The sequence below is a fragment of the Melospiza melodia genome, unplaced genomic scaffold (assembly GCF_035770615.1).
Source record: "Melospiza melodia melodia isolate bMelMel2 unplaced genomic scaffold, bMelMel2.pri scaffold_166, whole genome shotgun sequence".
Classification (NCBI taxonomy): domain Eukaryota; kingdom Metazoa; phylum Chordata; class Aves; order Passeriformes; family Passerellidae; genus Melospiza; species Melospiza melodia.
In genome coordinates this window covers 124,190-141,145 of record NW_026948517.1, presented here as the reverse complement: position 1 = coordinate 141,145, position 16,956 = coordinate 124,190, and the positions used below count along the sequence as shown (strand labels likewise).

The window sequence follows — 16,956 nt, the reverse complement described above, 5'->3', positions numbered from 1 at the left end:
GGGACACACGGACAGGGACGTACGTGCACGCACGGCCACGGCGGGGGGGGGGACACACGGACACGCAGACAGACGGACACACAGACAGACGGACAGACGCCTCCCCTCCCCCCCAGCCCCGCGGGGACCCAGCGCCGGAATTGGGGGGAGGGGGAGGGAAGGGGGCGGAGCAAAGCGTGGGGGGGGGAGGGGGGATCCCCAAAATTCTGGGGGGGGTCCCGGGCAGGTGAGGGGGAGGGGAAGGGTTGGGGGGTCCCGGGGGGGTCTCGGGGGGGTCCCCGACTCACCCGTGCAGCAGCCGCTGCCGGAGCGGCCCCCGCCGCCGCTCGGCCGTGCACTGCAGGCACCACATTTTGGGGAGGGGGCGGCACCCCCAAATCAATGGGGAGGGGGGGACACGCACACACTGGGAGGGGGAGGGGGGGACACCCCCGGGATTGGGGGGGAGGGGTCCCGGGTGGGGGAGGGGCTGGGGGAGCCCCCGGCGCCTCCGCAGCGGAACCAGGGCCCGGCCGGGCGGGGCGGGGGGGGTGAGGGGGGGAGGGGGAGGAGCCGAGCAGAGACCCCCCCCCCCCTCCTCCCCCCGCCCCCCCCCCCCCACCGCTCTGCGCGTGCCCGGACACCGAGACCCCCCTGGATTTGGGGTGGGGGGGATTTGGGGGAGGGTCCTGAGGGGGGGCGGGGGGGGAGGGGAGGACGCCTGGGTCCCTGTGACATGGAATGGGGGGGGGCGTGTGTGTCCCCCCCCAAAAAAAAAGAAGAAACCACGCCCAGATTGGGAGGGGGCGCCCCATATAATTGGGGTTCCCCCCCCGGAATCAACTGGGGGGTCCCCGATGGGGGGAGGAGCCCCCAGGCCCCCCCCAAGGCCGGGGGTCCCCAAGGAGGGGAGGGGGAGTTGGGGGGGAGGTGTCCCCGTCCCGCTGCGCATGCGCAGAGCGCCCCCCCCGGTGGATGGCGGTTGCCATGGCGACGCGGCGGGCGGGGGGCGGCGGTTGCCATGGGAACGCGGCGGGGGATGAGGGACGGGGGGAGGGGAGGGGGGGTTCCCCGGGGGGGAGGGGCGAGGCCGCGGGGTCCCCCCCCTTTAGCCCCGCCCCCATCCCCACCCTCGGCACCGCCCCCTCCCCAAAATAGCGCCGGGATGGAGGCGTTGCCATGGCAACCGCCCCCAAACTGCGGCCGGGGGAGGAGCGGGCGGCGCCAGTGGGGGCCCTGTAGGGGCCGGGGATCCATATGGGGGCCATGGGGGCCCTGTAGGGGCCATAGGGATCCATATAGGGCCTGGGGATCCCGATATAGCCATGGGGGCCCTATAGGGGCCGGGGATCCATATGGGGGCCATGGGGGCCCTATAGGGGCCGGGGATCCATATGGGGGTCTGGGGATCCCTACAGGGGCATGGGGGCCCTATAAGGGCCAGGGGATCCCTATAGGGGTCTGGGGATCCCTATAGGGCCCAGGGGATCCATATAGGGCCTGGGGATCCCGATATAGCCATGGGGATCCCCCCTATAGGGGCTGGGGATTCATATAGGGGCCGGGGGATCCATATAGAGACTGGGGACCCCTACAGTGGCCTTGGGGATCCTGATATAGCCACGGGCACCCTATGGAGCCATGAGGATCCATAGGGTCTGGGGACCCTGATAGGGGCCTGGGGATGCTGTAGGGCCTGGGGACCCCTATAGGGCCTGGGGATGCCTATAGGGCCTGGGGACCCCCGTAGGGCCATGGGGATCCCTATAGGGCCATGGGGACCCCTATAGGGCCCTGGGGTCTGTACAGCCCCCGTAGGGGTCTACATGGACCCTATGGGCCCCTCTAGGGATCTATATGGGCTCCTATGGGGTCCTGGGGTTTGTATGGCCCCTATAGGGATCTATATGGGCTCCTATAGGGTCCTGGGGTTTGTATGGCCCCTATAGGGATCTATATGGGCTCCTATGGGGTCCTGGGGTTTGTATGGCCCCTATAGGGATCTATATGGGCTCCTATGGGGTCCTGGGGTTTGTATGGCCCCTATAGGGATCTATATGGGCTCCTATAGGGTCCTGGGGTTTGTATGGCCCCTATAGGGATCTATATGGGCTCCTATAGGGTCCTGGGGTGTGTACGGCCCCTATAGGGACCTATATAGCCCTTAAAGGGGCTCTATATGGGCCCCTATAGAGACCCTGGTGTCTGTACGGCCCCCATAGGGGTCTATATGGCCCTAGAAAGACCCAGGGGTTTGTATGGCCCCTATATGGGCCCCTATAGAGACCCTGGGGTGTGTACGGCCCCTATAGGGGTCTATATGGGCTCCTATGTGGCCCCTACAGGGATTTTATATGGGTCCCTATGGGGATCTATAAGGGCCCCTATAGGGATTTTATATGGACACCTATAGGGATCTATAAGGGCCCCTATGGGGATCTATAAGGGCCCCTATGGGGATCTATAAGGGCCCCTATAGGGATTTTATATTGACACCTATAGGGATCTATATGGGCCCTAGAGGGATCCACAAGTGTCCCTGTAGGACCCTGAGGTTCCTATAGAGCCCCTATAGGGATCTGTATGTGCCCTACAGGGATCTGTAAGGGCCCTATAGAGCCCCCATAGGTGGCAGGGGTCCCTATGGCCCCTATAGGGATCTAGATGTTCCCTATAGGGATTCTATATTGACCCCTATAGGGATCTATATGTTCCTTATAGGGATCCCTATGGCGCCTACAAGGATCTATATGGCCCCCTATATGGGCTCTGGGGTCCCTATGGCCCCTATAGGTCCAGGGGGTCCCTATGGCAGCTCTAGGGATCTATATGGGCCCCTATATGGGCCCTGGGATCCATAGGGCCCCTACAGGCGCTGGGGGTCCCTATAGAGCCCCTCTAGGGATCTATATGGGCCCCTATAGGTCTTGGGGTCCCTATCAAGCCCCTATAGTATCCCGAGGGTCCCTATAGATCCCCCATAGGTGCTGGGGGTCCCCCATGGCCCCTATAGGATCCTGTGGGTCCCTATAAAGCCCCTATGGGATCCCAGGGGTCCCTATGGCCCCTATAGGGATCTATATTGTCCCCTATAGGATCCGGGGGTCCCTATGGCCCCTATGGGATCGTGGGGGTCCCTATGGCCCCTATGGGATCGTGGGGGTCTCTATAGAGCCCCCTATGGGTCCCGGGGGTCCCTATGACCCCCATGGGATCCTGGGGGTCCCTATGGCCCCTGTGGGTCCCAGGGGTCCCTATGACCCCTATGGGATCCAGGGGGTCCCTATAGAGCCCCCATAGGAGCCTGGGGGTCCCTATGGGGTCCCGGGGGTCCCTATGGCCCCCATAGGATTCCAGGGGGTCCCTATGGCCCCTATGGGGTCCCGGGGGTCCCTGTGGCCCCTATGGGGTCCCGGGGGTCCCTGTGGCCCCCATAGGAGCCTGGGGGTCCCTATGACCCCTATGGGATCCTGGGGGTCCCTATAGAGCCCCCATAGCTGCCAGGGGTCCCTATGGCCCCTATGGGATCCCGGGGGTCCCTATGGCCCCCATAGGAGCCTGGGGGTCCCTATGGGGTCCCGGGGGTCCCTGTGGCCCCTATGGGTCCCAGGGGTCCCTGTGGCCCCCACGGGAGCCCGGGTGCGCTGTGTGGGGAGGGGGCTCTTACCTGCGGGCGGGGGGAGGTTGGAGCAGCCAAAGCACCCGAGGGTGGCACCTGGAGGGGACAGGGACACACGGGGGGGGGGGGGGACGGACGGACAGACGGACACGGATGGACAGAGGGACAGACAGATGGACACGGATGGACACAGGGACAGGGACACGCGGAGGGACGGACGGACAGACGGACACGGATGGACAGAGGGACAGACAGATGGACACGGATGGACACAGGGACACGCGGGGGGACGGACAGATGGACACGGATGGACAGGGGACAGACGGGGGATGGACAGATGGACACAGATGGACACAGGGGACAGACAGATGGACATGGGGACAGGGGACACACAGGGGACAGACAGATGGACACGGGAACAGGGGACACACAGGGGACAGACAGATGGACAGGGGAAAGACAGGGGGACATGGATGGACAGATGGACAGGGAGACACAGAAGGACAGGACACAGGGACGGGCGACGGACAGGGGACAGACAGATGGACACAGGGACAGACAGGGGGACACGGATGGACACAGGGACAATGGACAGAGGGATACAGAGATGGACAGGGGGACAATGGACAGGGAGGGGGACAGGGGGACACAGATGGACAGATGGACAGGGGGACACAGATGGACAGGGGACAGACAGATGGACAATGGGTGATGGGGACAGTGGTCAGGAGGTGATGGAGGGGGACACACGGACGGTGGGGACAGACAGACAGCAGGGGACAGACGGACAGCGGGGACAGTCAGGTGGATGGGGGACAGCAGGGGACAGACGGACAGACAGGGGACAGAGGGATGATGGACAGGGGGACAGACAGGACACCGAGGGACAGATGGACGTGGGGACAACGGGCAGGGGGTGACAGAGGGGAGGGGACAGATGGCTACGAGTCACTGTGGCAGGACGGACAGACGGACAGGGACGCACAGAGGGGGGCACGGACAGACAGGGATGGACAGATGGACAGGGATGGACAGTGGGGGGGACAGATGGATTGGGGGGAGGGTTGGATGGCAGACAGACAGACAGACAGACATGGGGGGGGCATGGATGGATGGATGGGCACGGGGAGGACATGGACAGACGGACACGGGGAGGGCATGGACAGACAGACGTGGCAGGGGGACACGGATGGATGGACAGACACACGGGGGAACATGGATGGACAGACAGACACGGCGAGACATGGACGGACAGACAGACACGGCGAGACATGGACGGACGGACATGGGGAGGGGACACGGATGGACAGACGGACGCAGGGGACGGAGCACGGATGGACAGATGGACACAGGGTGGGGGGACGCGGACGGACAGACGGACACGGGGTGGGGGACACAGACAGACACATGGGAGGGGACATGGACGGACAGACGAACGCAGTGCGAGGGGGACACGGACAGACAGACGGACACGGGGTGGGGGACACAGACAGACACGGGGAAGGGACACGGACGGACAGACAGACACGGACAGGGAGGAGAGAGAGGAGAGAAACGAGTCAAGAGCCGGAGGGGGGGACGGGACGGACGGACAGACGGACACGGGGGACACGAGAGGGGGGAGGGAGGGGGACACGAGTGGGGGGAGGGGCGGGGGGGGGGGATCCAGCGGGGGGGGAGGGGCCGCGGGGGCGGCGGGTCCGGCCCTGACCCCCCCAAACCCCCCCGGACCCCCAAAATCCCCAAATCCCACTCGGGGGGGGGTCCTGGGGGTCACCTCCCCCCACCCAATATCCCCAAATGTCCCCAGGGTCACACTCACGGCATGGGGGGCCGAGCTGGGGGGTCCGCGGGGGTTTTGGGGTGTCCGGGGGGATTTGGGGGTCCGGGGGGGATGTCCGGGGTATCTAGGGGAGGTTTTGGGGTGTCCGGGGGTGTCCTGGGGGTATTTTGGGGTGTCCGGGGGTATCTGGGGGTATTTTGGGGTGTCCGGGGTATCTGGGGGAGGTTTTGGGTGTCCGGGGGTGTCCTGGGGGGATTTTGGGGTGTCCTGGGGGATTTTGGGGTGTCTGGGTGGGGTTTGGGGTCTCCTGGGGGTTTTTGGGGTGTCCTGGGGGTTTTTGGGGTGTCCGGGTGGGATTTTGGGCTGTCCTGGGGGGCTTTGGGGTGTCCTGGGGGTTTTTGGGGTGTCCGGTCCCTCGGTCCGGCCGGTCCGGCCGCTGCCCCTCCCCCCCTTTCCTGCCCCTCCCCCCCCCCCGGTCCGGAAGGGCCCGGGCGGAATTCCGGCCCTGCCCGACCCTGGGGACAGCGCGGGGACAGCGGGGACAGGGACAGGGGATGGGGACAGCGCGGGGACAGCGGGGACATGGCCCTGAACAGGGACAGGGGGCGGGGACAGGGGACAGGGATGGGACAGGGATGGCGACAGGGGGACGTGGGGATGTGGGGACAGGGACATGGGGACAGGAGGGACATGGCCCTGAACAGGCACAGGGATATGGGGACAGGGACAGGAGGGGGACAGCGCGGGGACAGGGACATGGCCCTGAACAGGGACAGGGGGACAGGCGGGGACAGAGACAGGGACATGGGGACATGGCCTGGAACAGGGGGACAGGGATGCTGGAGTCACTGCCTGGGACAGGAACGGGGACATGGGGACAGGGAGGGGACAGCGACAGGGACAGGGGGACAGGGATATGAGCACAAGGAGGGGACAGGGATGGGGACAGGACAGGGAGACAGGAAGGGGACAGGGACATGGGGGGATATGGGGACAGGGACAGAGAGGGGACAGGGACAGAGAGGGGACAGGGACACGGCCTGGGATGGGGACAGTGACATGGGAACATGGGATGGGGACAGGGAGGGACATGGGGACAGGGAGGGGAGGGGACAGGAACAGGGACAGGGGGGACACGGCCTGGACAGGGACAGGGAGGGGACAGGGACAGAGGGGACATTGCCCTGCACAGGACAGGGACAGGCAGAGGGACAAGGAGGGGACAGGGACATGGGGACAGGGACACCGGAGTCACAGCCCAGCACAGGGACAGGGAGGGGACAGGGACAGGGAAGGGAAGGGACACAGCCTGGCACAGGGACAGGGACAGGGAGGGGACAGGGACAGAGGGGACACAGCCCTGCACAGGGACAGGGACAGGCAGAGGGACAAGGAGGGGACAGGGAGGGGACACAGCCCGGCACACCCGCACATGGCCCTGGCACGGGGGTGCCACCACCTTGGCACCGTGTGACACGGGGTCACACGGTGTCACAGTGTCACACACGGTGTCACACACGGTGTCACACACGGTGCCACACGGTGTCACACACGGTGTCACAGTGTCACACATGGTGTCACACACGGTGTCACACACGGTGTCACACATGGTGTCACACACAGTGTCACAGTGTCACACAGTGTCACACATGGTGTCACACACGGTGTCACACACGGTGTCACAGTGTCACACACAGTGTCACACATGGTGTCACACACAGTGTCACAGTGTCACACACAGTGTCACACACGGTGTCACACACGGTGTCACACACGGTGTCACAGTGTCACACATGGTGTCACACACGGTGTCACACGCGGTGTCACAGTGTCACACACGGTGTCACACACGGTGTCACACACGGTGTCACATGGCCCGCGCACACCCCGGCACTGCCCTCGCACAGGGGTCACACCTGGTGCCACACCCTGGCACGGTGTCACCCACAGTGTCACACACAGTGTCACACGCTGTGTCACCATTGTCACATGCCCTTGCACGAGGTTACACGGGTCACACACAGTGTCACATGCACTGTCACACGCGGTGTCACCACTGTCACATGGTCCTCGCACAGGGTTGCACGGTGTCACACCCTGGCACGGTGTCACAGTGTCACACACGGTGTCACCATTGTCACACGCCCTTGCACGGGGTTGCACAGTGTCACACCCTGGCACGGTGTCACCATTGTCACACGCGGTGTCACACACAGTGCCACCGTTGTCACACGCGGTGTCACACACAGTGCCACCGCTGTCACATGCCCTCGCACAGAGGTCACACGAAGGTGTCACACCCTGGCACGGTGTCACAACACGGTGTCACCGTTGTCACATGCCCTCGCACAGGGTTGCACGGTGTCACACCCTGGCACGGTGCCACAGCGTCACATGCAGTGTCACACACGGTGTCACACACGGTGTCACCACTGTCACACACCCTCGCACAGGGGTCACACCCGGTGTCACACCCTGGCACGGTGTCACACAGTGCCACACGGTGTCACCATTGCCACATGCAGCGTCACCATTGTGACACACCCTGGCACGGGGTTGCACGGTGTCACACCCTGGCACAGTGCCACGACACGGTGCCACCGCTGTCACATGGTTCTTGCATGGGGGTCACACCTGGTGTCACACCCTGGCACGGTGTCACACGCGGTGTCACCACTGCCACGTGGCCCTTGCACAGCCCGCACAACCCTGGCACAGTGTCACACGGTGTCACAACGCGGTGTCACACGCGGTGTCACATGCGGTGTCACACACAATGTCACAAGTGGTGTCACACCCGGTGTCACACACAATGTCACACACAATGTCACACCCGGTGTCACACACGGTGTCACGGTGTCACACACGGTGTCACACCCGGTGTCACACACAATGTCACACACGGTGTCACACACAGTGTCACATGCCATCACACAGGGGTCACACAAGGGTGTCACACCCTGGCAGTGTCACATGGTGTCACAGTGTCACACTCAGTGTCACACACAGTATCATGGTGTCACTCTCAGTGTCACACTCATGTCACACTCAGTGTCACACTGCCCTTGATGTCACATGCACTGTCACATGCTCTTGCACACGGTGTCACACGGTGTCACACCAGCGTCACCTGCACTGACACACCCAGTGCCACATAATGTCACACACAGTGTCACACACCCGGTGTCACGCCCATGTCACACGATGTCACACAATGTCACATCCAATGTGACATAATGTCACACACAGCGTCACAGAGACACACCCACAGTGTCAACAGACACAATGTCACACGATGTCACCCAGGGCCACACCCAGTGTCACACAGTGACACACACAGTGTCACACAATGTCACACCCAGTGCCACACCCAGTGTCACACACAGTGTCACACACAGTGTCACACAATGTCACACCCAGTGCCACACACTGACACACACAGTGTCAACAACAACAATGTCACACCCAGTGCCACATACAGTGTCACACACAGTGTCACACAATGTCACACCCAGTGCCACACCCAGTGTCACACACTGACACACACAGTGTCAACAACAATAATGTCACACCCAGTGCCACATGCAATGTCACACAGTGTCACACACTGACACACACAGTGTCAACATACACAATGTCACACCCGGTGCCACATGCAGTGTCACACACAGTGTCACACAATGTCACACCCGGTGCCACATGCAGTGTCACACACAGTGTCATACAATGTCACCCAGGGCCACACCCAATGTCACTCATAATGTCACACCCAGTGTCACACACAATGTCACACACTGACACACACAGTGTCACACCCAGTGTCACACACTGACACACAGTGTCACACTCAGTGTCACACAATGTCACACCCACTGTCACACCCAGTGTCACACACAATGTCACACACTGACACACAGAGTGTCACACCCAGTGTCACACAACGTCATACCCGCTGTCACACAGTGTCACACCCAGTGTCACACACTGACACACAGAGGGTCACACTCAGTGTCACAAAATGTCACACCTGCTGTCGCACAGTGTCACACCCAGTGCCATACCCAATGTCACATGATGTCTCACAATGTCACATAACAGCGTCACCCATGTCATACCTGCTGTCACACCCAGTGTCACATCCAGTGTCACCCATAATGTCACACACAATGTCACACACTGACACACACAGTGTCACATCCAGTGTCACCCATAATGTCACACACAATGTCACACGCTGACACACACAGTGTCACATCCAGTGTCGCCCATAATGTCACACACAATGTCACACACTGACGCACACAGTGTCACATCGAGTGTCACCCATAATGTCACACACAATGTCACACACTGATACACACAGTGCCACATCCAGTGTCACCCGATGCCACACCCACTGCCACTCATAATGTCATACCCAGTGCCACACCCAGCACCACACACTGTGTCACACAATGTCACACAGTGTCACACAATGTCACCCGGTGCCACACCCAGTGTCACAATGTCACACGATGTCACCTGCTGTCACACCAGTGTCACACATTGTCACACACAGAACGTCACACCCGGTGCCACACTCGGTGTCACACACAAAACGTCACACCCAGTGTCACCCATAATGTCACACCCAGCGTCACACCGTGCCACACCAGCCCCTGCCCGGTGTCACCCTCGGTGTCCCCCCCGTTCTGTCCTTGTCCCCTGCCCTGTCCGTGTCACACCCCGGCCCCTCCCCCCGGGGCAGTTTTGGGGCCATTTTGGGCATTTTTGGGGGGATTCTGCTCCCGTTACCACGGCAACGCCCCCCCCGTTTGTCGCCTCCCCCGGCGCTGTCGCCGCTGTCACCGCCCGCGCCGTCGCCCGGCAACGCCGCCCCGGCACCCGCGCGGCCCCGCCTGTCGCGACATGACGCATGTCGTGACACTGTCACAGCGCGGGGACCGCCCTGTCGCGACGCGTCAGCGCCGCTGCGACGCGCCGGCCCTATCGCGACACGACGCGCTGGGGGCTGCCCTGACAGATCGGCCCTGTCGCGATATATCAGCCCTGTCGCGATATATCAGCCTTGTCGCGACACAGCGGCTCCAGCGCAGCGCGTCACTGTCGCGACATGCGTGGGAAAGGGGGGGTAATGGCGGGACAGAAGGGCCCTGTCGCGACAGAACGGCGCTGTCGCGACTCACCTGACACCCCCCCCCCACCACCCCCACACCCCGGGAGGGGACCCAGGCGTCCGAGGGGGGGGAGGGGAGGGGAAGGAGGGGGAGGGGCGCGGTGGGGGAGGGGCAGCACTGACCTCACTGTCCTGGAGCTGTCGCGATCCGACCTGGGGGGGGGAAAGGGGAGGAGGGGTCAGTGAAGGGCAGAGACCCCTCCCCCAACATCCCCCTCCCCAAAATCCCCCCCAAAATCCCCTCCCCAAAATCCCCTCCAAAAATCTCCCCAAAATCCCCTCCCCAAAATCCCCCATACTGCCCCAAAATCCAACCCAAAATCCAACCCAAAATCTCCCCCAAAATCCCCCCAAACCCCCCAAAATCCCCCAAAATCCCCGGTCCGTCTGTCCCCAGGTGCCCCCGGACAGACAGACGGTGCCCGGGGGGGGGGGCTCTGACGTCGCCCCTCCCCCCCCGCGGGTCCCGCACCTGCTCCTCCCCCCCAGGGGGGCGGATGGGGGAGGGGCCGCAGCCAAAAAAATCCCGAAATTGGGAATCCCAAACCTCACAAATCCCATAAATACCCGATTTTGGGGAAGGGAAATCCCAAATCCCAGATCCTTAAATCCCCCATTTTGGGAATCATAAATCCCACAAATCCCCGATTTCAGAAATCCCAAATCCAGGATTTTGGGAATCCCAAATCCCACAAATCCCCAATTTTGGGAAGTTCTGAATCCCAGATCCCCGATTTTAGGAATCTCGAATCCCACAAATCCCCAATTTTTGGGAATCTCAAATCCCCAGTTTTGGGAGGGAATCTCCAATCCACAAATCCCTGATTTTGGGAAGTCATGGATCCCTCAAATCCCCGATTTTGGGAGGGAATCTCAAATCCCACAAATCCCTCATTTTGGAAATCCCAATTCTCCAAATCCCCGATTTTGGGAGGGAATCACCAATCCTACGAATCCCCGATTTTGGAGGCTGGAGGGAGGAGTCCCTGATCCAAATCCTGGATTTTGGAGGAGGAGTCCCTGATCCCAAATCCTGGATTTTGGGAATCCCGAATCCCACAAATCCCAGATTTTGGGAATCCCCAATCCCATAAATCCCAGATTTTGGAATCCCGAATCCCACAAATCCCAGATTTTGGGAATCCCCAATCCCACAAATCCCTGATTTTGGGAAGTTCCAAATCCCAGATCCCCAATTTTGGGGTGTGCTCCTGAACCCCTGCTCTCCAGTCCCAGATTTTGGGACTGTTCCCAATCCCCAATCCCATTTTTTGGGGCCATTCCCAACTCCTGTTTTCAGGGCTGTTTCTCGCTCTCAATCCCATTTTTTGGGGCCGTTCCCCATCCCCAGTCCCTGATTTTGGGGCCATTCCCGACCTCTGATTTTGGGGCCATTCCCAATCCCCAATCCTGGATTTTAGGACCCTTCCCAATCCCATTTTTTGGTGCTGTTCTCCATCCCCAATCCCATTTTTTGCTGTTCCCCACCCCAATCCCATTTTTTGGCACCATTCCCCCCTCCAATCCCAATTTTTAGGATCATTCCCCACCCCAATCCTGGTTTTTGGGGCTGTTCCTGACTCCAGTTTTTTGTGCCATTCCCAATTCTGTTTTTAGGGCCATTCCCCATCCCAATCCCAGATTTTGGGGCCGTTCTCAATCCCTGTTTTTGGGGCCATTCCCCATTCCCAATCCCGTTTTTTGGGGCCATTCCTGACTCCAGATTTTGGGACCATTCCCAACACCCAACCCCGTTTTTTGGGGCCGTTCCCAATCCCATTTTTTATGATCATTCCCCTCCCCAGTCCCGTTTTTGGTGCCGTTCCCAACCCAATCCCATTTTTAGGGCCATTCCCCCCCATTTTTAGCACCATTCACCTCCCCAATTCCATTTTTTGACATCATCCCCCTCCCAATCCCATTTTTTGACTCCTACCCTAATCCCATTTTTTGGCACCATTCTCCACCCCAATCCCGTTTTTTGGGGCCATTCCCTATCCTGTCTTTGGTACCGTTCCCAATCCCATTTCTTGGCACCATCCCTCTCCCCAGTCCCATTTTTTAGGACCATTCCTCCCCAATCCCATTTTTTGGGGCCATTCCTGACTGCCGTTTTTGGTGCTGTTCCCAATCCCGTTTTTAGGATCATTCCCTCCCCAATCCCGTTTTTAGGACCATTCCCCACCCCAATCCCTGATTTTGGGACCATTCCCGACTGCCATTTTTGGTGCCGTTCCCATCCCAGTTTTTAGGGCCATTCCCCACCCTAACCCCGTTTTTTGGTGCCAATCTAGTTTTTGCAGCTGTTCCCAATCCCATTTTTTGGGGCCATTCCCCATCCCCAATCCCATTTTTTGGCACTATTCCCCTCCCCAGTCCCATTTTTAGTGCCATTCCCCCCTCCCCACTCCCGGTATTTTTGTGTCCCCAATCCCATTTTTTAGGATCATTTTCCATTCCCCAATCCCATTTTAGTGCCATTCCCCCTCCCCACTCCCGGTATCTTTGTGTCCCCAATCCCATTTTTTGGGATCATTTTCCGTTCCCCAATCCCATATTTTAGCGCCATTCCCGGTATTTTCGTGTCCCCAATCCCATTTTTTAGGATCATTTTCCATTCCCCAATCCCATTTTAGTGCCATTCCCCCCTCCCCACTCCCGGTATTTTTGTGTCCCCAATCCCATTTTTTGGATCATTTTCCGTTCCCCAATCCCATATTTTAGCGCCATTCCCGGTATTTTCGTGTCCCCAATCCCATTTTTTAGGATCATTTTCCATTCCCCAATCCCATTTTAGCGCCATTCCCCCTCCCCATTCCCGGTATTTTTGTGTCCCCCCGTATCCCGTACTTGCGCTGCAGGGTGGTGGCCGGGCTGGTGCTGGCGCTGGTGCTGTGTCCGCCGCCGGGGCTGGAGCTGCGGGAGGCGCCGCGGCTCAGCGGCCCCCGCGCCCACTCCCGCTCCCAGCAGCTGCCGTAGTGCCCGTCCCGGGCCCGGAACGGCGCCTCCCGCTCCAAGCGGGCCGGGTACGGCCCCTCCTGCTCCAGCCGCGCCGGGTACTGCGCGTCCCGCTCCGGGTACTGCGCGTCCCGCTCCGGGTACTGCGCGTCCCGCTCCAGCCGCGCCGGGTACGGCCCCTCCCGGTCCATGCGGCTGGAATATTGTCCGTCCTGCTCCATCCTGCTGGAGTATTGTCCATCCTGCTCCATCCTGCTGGAGTATTGTCCGTCCTGCTCCATCCTGCTGGAATATTGTCCGTCCTGCTCCATCCTGCTGGAGTATTGTCCGTCCTGCTCCATCCTGCCCGGGTACTGCCCGTCCTGCTCCATCCTGCCCGGGTACTGCCCGTCCCTGTCCAGGTGCGGCTGGTACTGGAGGTCCCGCTCCAGGCAGCCGTGGAACTGCCCCTCCTGCTCCATGCGGGCCGTGTAGGGCCCGTCGCGCTCGGCTCGGCTCAGGTAGGGTCTGTCCCGCTCCTTTCGGCTCGGGTAGGGCCGCTCGTGCTCGCCGCGGCCCGTGTAGGGTCCGTCCCGCTCGGTGAGCGCCTCGAAGGCCGCGTCCCGCTCCAGGTGCGCGGGGTAGGGCCGCTCCCGCTCCAGGTGCTCCGCGTAGCTCCCGTCGTGCTCCAGGTGCTCGGGGTAGGTCCCGTCGCGCTCCAGGTGAGCCGGGTAGGCCCCGTCGGGGTCGCCGTGGCTCGGGTAGGGCAGGTCCCGCTCGCCTCGGGCCGGGTACGGCAGCTCGGGGTCCCCGTAGAGCCCCTCGGCCTCCAGGTGGTTCTGGTACTGAGCCTCGGCGTCCGCGTGGCCCTGGGGACACGGAGGGGACACGGGGGTGGCACCGCGGGCTGGGCGGGGACGGTTCTGGGCACGGATGGGAGCCCCTGACACGGGATGGATGGAGCTGGGATCCTCAGCTTGGTGTGGGCATCCCTGAGACCCCCTGACCCGGGATGGGTGGATCTGAGACCCCCCTGACCCAGGATGGGTGGATCTGAGACCCCTGACCCGGGATGGGTGGATCTGAGACCCCCGACTCAGTCTGGGCATCTCTGAGACCCCCCTGACTCGGGATGGACGGCCCTGGGACCCCCTGATCCAGCCCCAAATGGCCCTGGGATCCCTTTGGGGGTCCTGAGACCCCTGCCCTGATCTGGACATCCCTGGGACCCCTCTGGCCTGCGATGGGTGGACCTGAGACCCCCTGGCCCAGCCTGGATGGACCTGAGACCCCTGCCCTGGTCTGGGCATCTCTGAGACCCCCCTAACCCGGGGTGGACAGCCCTGGGACCCCCTGACTCAATCCCACAAGGTCCAGGACCCCCTGACCCTGCCCATACGGCCCTGGGACCCCCCTGATCCAGCCTGCATGGCCCTGGGACCCCCAGCTCGACCTGGGCAACCTGGGACCCCCTTGGGGGTGCTGAGACCCCCGCCCTGGTCTGGACATCCCTGAGACCCCCCTGACCCAGGATGGACGGCCCTGGGACCCCCGACCCAACCCCACAAGGTCCAGGACCCCCTGACCTGGCCTGGACAGCCCTGGGACCCCCAATCCCACGTTTTGGTGGGAGTCCCGTATTCTGCACCCCCAAATCCCAGATCCCCAGTTTTGGGGATGTCCCTGACAGCCCAATCCCAGATTTTGGGGATGTCCAGATCCCCAAAACCCAGATTTTGAGGGGGGTCCCAGATTGTGGATTTCCAAATCCCAGATTTTGGGGGGTCCCAGATCCCCAAATCCTGCAGATTTTGGCAGATCCCAGGTTCCCGAATCTCCGATCCCCAATATGGATTTGGGGATCCCCAATTTTTTGGGGCTGCGTTCCTGAACCCTTGGGCATCCCTGGCACCCTCCCTTGGGGGTCCTGAGACCCCCGTCCTGGTCTGGACACCCCAAATCCGGGCTCCCTGCCCTCCCAAGCCCCCTCCCCACTCCATGAACCCCCCAAAATTGGGGTCCCCTCTACATGACCCCACCCCCCCCCGAATCCCCTCTCTGCCTCCAAACCCGGGGCTCCCCCAAACCCCTCCCCACCCCAAAATCGGGGTCTCTTCCCTGTGACCCCCCCCGTGACCCCCTCCCCACCCCTGCACCCCCAATCCTGGGCTCCCCGCCACCCCCTGGAACCCCTCCCCTCCCCAAACCAGGGGGTCTCCAGCCCCACGACCCCCCCCCAATACACCCTCCCCACCCCAGTGACCCCACCCCAAACCCGGTCCCGGTGACCCCTCGGTGACCCCACCCCCCCCCCACCGTCACCCCCCCGTGACCCCGAGCTTCTGCACCCCCAAACAGCGCCCCCCACCCCATAACCACTCTGGCCCCATCGTGGTGCCCCATAACCCACACCCCACATCCCCCCACACCCCGACACGTCCCCCCCATATCCCCCACACCCCCCAATCCCCACATCCCCCCACATCCCCCCACATGTGCCAAGCCCCCACACCCCCATTTCCCCCCCCATGGCCCCTACACGCCCCACACTGCCCCATATCCCACCCACACCCCTGACACCCCCTACCCCACATCCCCCCGAATCCCCCGATGCCCCCCATATCCCCAAATCCCCACATCCCCATATCTCTCCCATATCCCCTACATGCCTCTAACCCCCAAATCCCCCCATACCCCCAAATCCCCCAATGCCCCCCATATCCCCTACATGCCTCTAAGCCCCATATCCCCCCATATCTCCCCCATACCCCCACATCCCCCCTATGTTCCAAACCCCCATCTCTCCCCCATATCCCCCCCATATCTCCCCATTTCTCCAAATGTCCCACTCACCCACAGCCCCCATAGCCCCCCATATCCCCTACATGTCCCAAACCCCGATATCCCCCCCATATCCTCCCATACCCCTACGTGCCCCACAGCCCCCATATCCCGTGTCCCCCATACCCCTCACCAGTTCCATATCCCCCCATATCCCCCACACCGCTCTCATGTCCCATACCCCCATATCCTCCCCATACCCCCCCTACCTCCCAAACCCCCATATCGCCCCCCACATGCCCTACACCCCCTATGCCCCCATATCCCCCACAGGTTCCATATCGCCCCCATATCCCCCACAGGTTCCATATGTTCCATACCCCATATCCCCCACATCTCCCATATCCCCCCCAATCCACCCTATACCCCCACAAGTTCCACATCCCCCACATCCTCCATATACCCGATACCCCCAGACCCCCAAACCCCCCCATCCCCCAGCTATGGGGGCGTCCCTATCCCCATATCCCCCAACACCCCCCATACTCCCACATCCCCAATACCCTCAGACCCCCAAATCCCCCGTACCCCCCATATGTCCCACACTCCCCATATCCCCCCAATATCTGGGGGCGTCCCTGTCCTCACATCCCTCATATCCACACAGCCTCTACATCCCCA

General features: G+C 61.7%; 1 protein-coding gene across 1 annotated transcript in view; it reads right to left on the bottom strand.

Moving 5' to 3' along the window:
- LOC134433276 (IQ motif and SEC7 domain-containing protein 2-like) overlaps nt 1-14,063 on the bottom strand; it is a 37,451-nt gene extending 23,388 nt beyond the window's left edge. The window contains 2 exon segments of the mRNA XM_063182148.1: nt 10,681-10,710; nt 13,408-14,063. Coding sequence (XP_063038218.1) covers nt 10,681-10,710; nt 13,408-13,976 — 599 coding nt within the window. The 5' untranslated portion in view covers nt 13,977-14,063.
- Between the last annotated feature and the right edge of the window lie 2,893 nt (nt 14,064-16,956).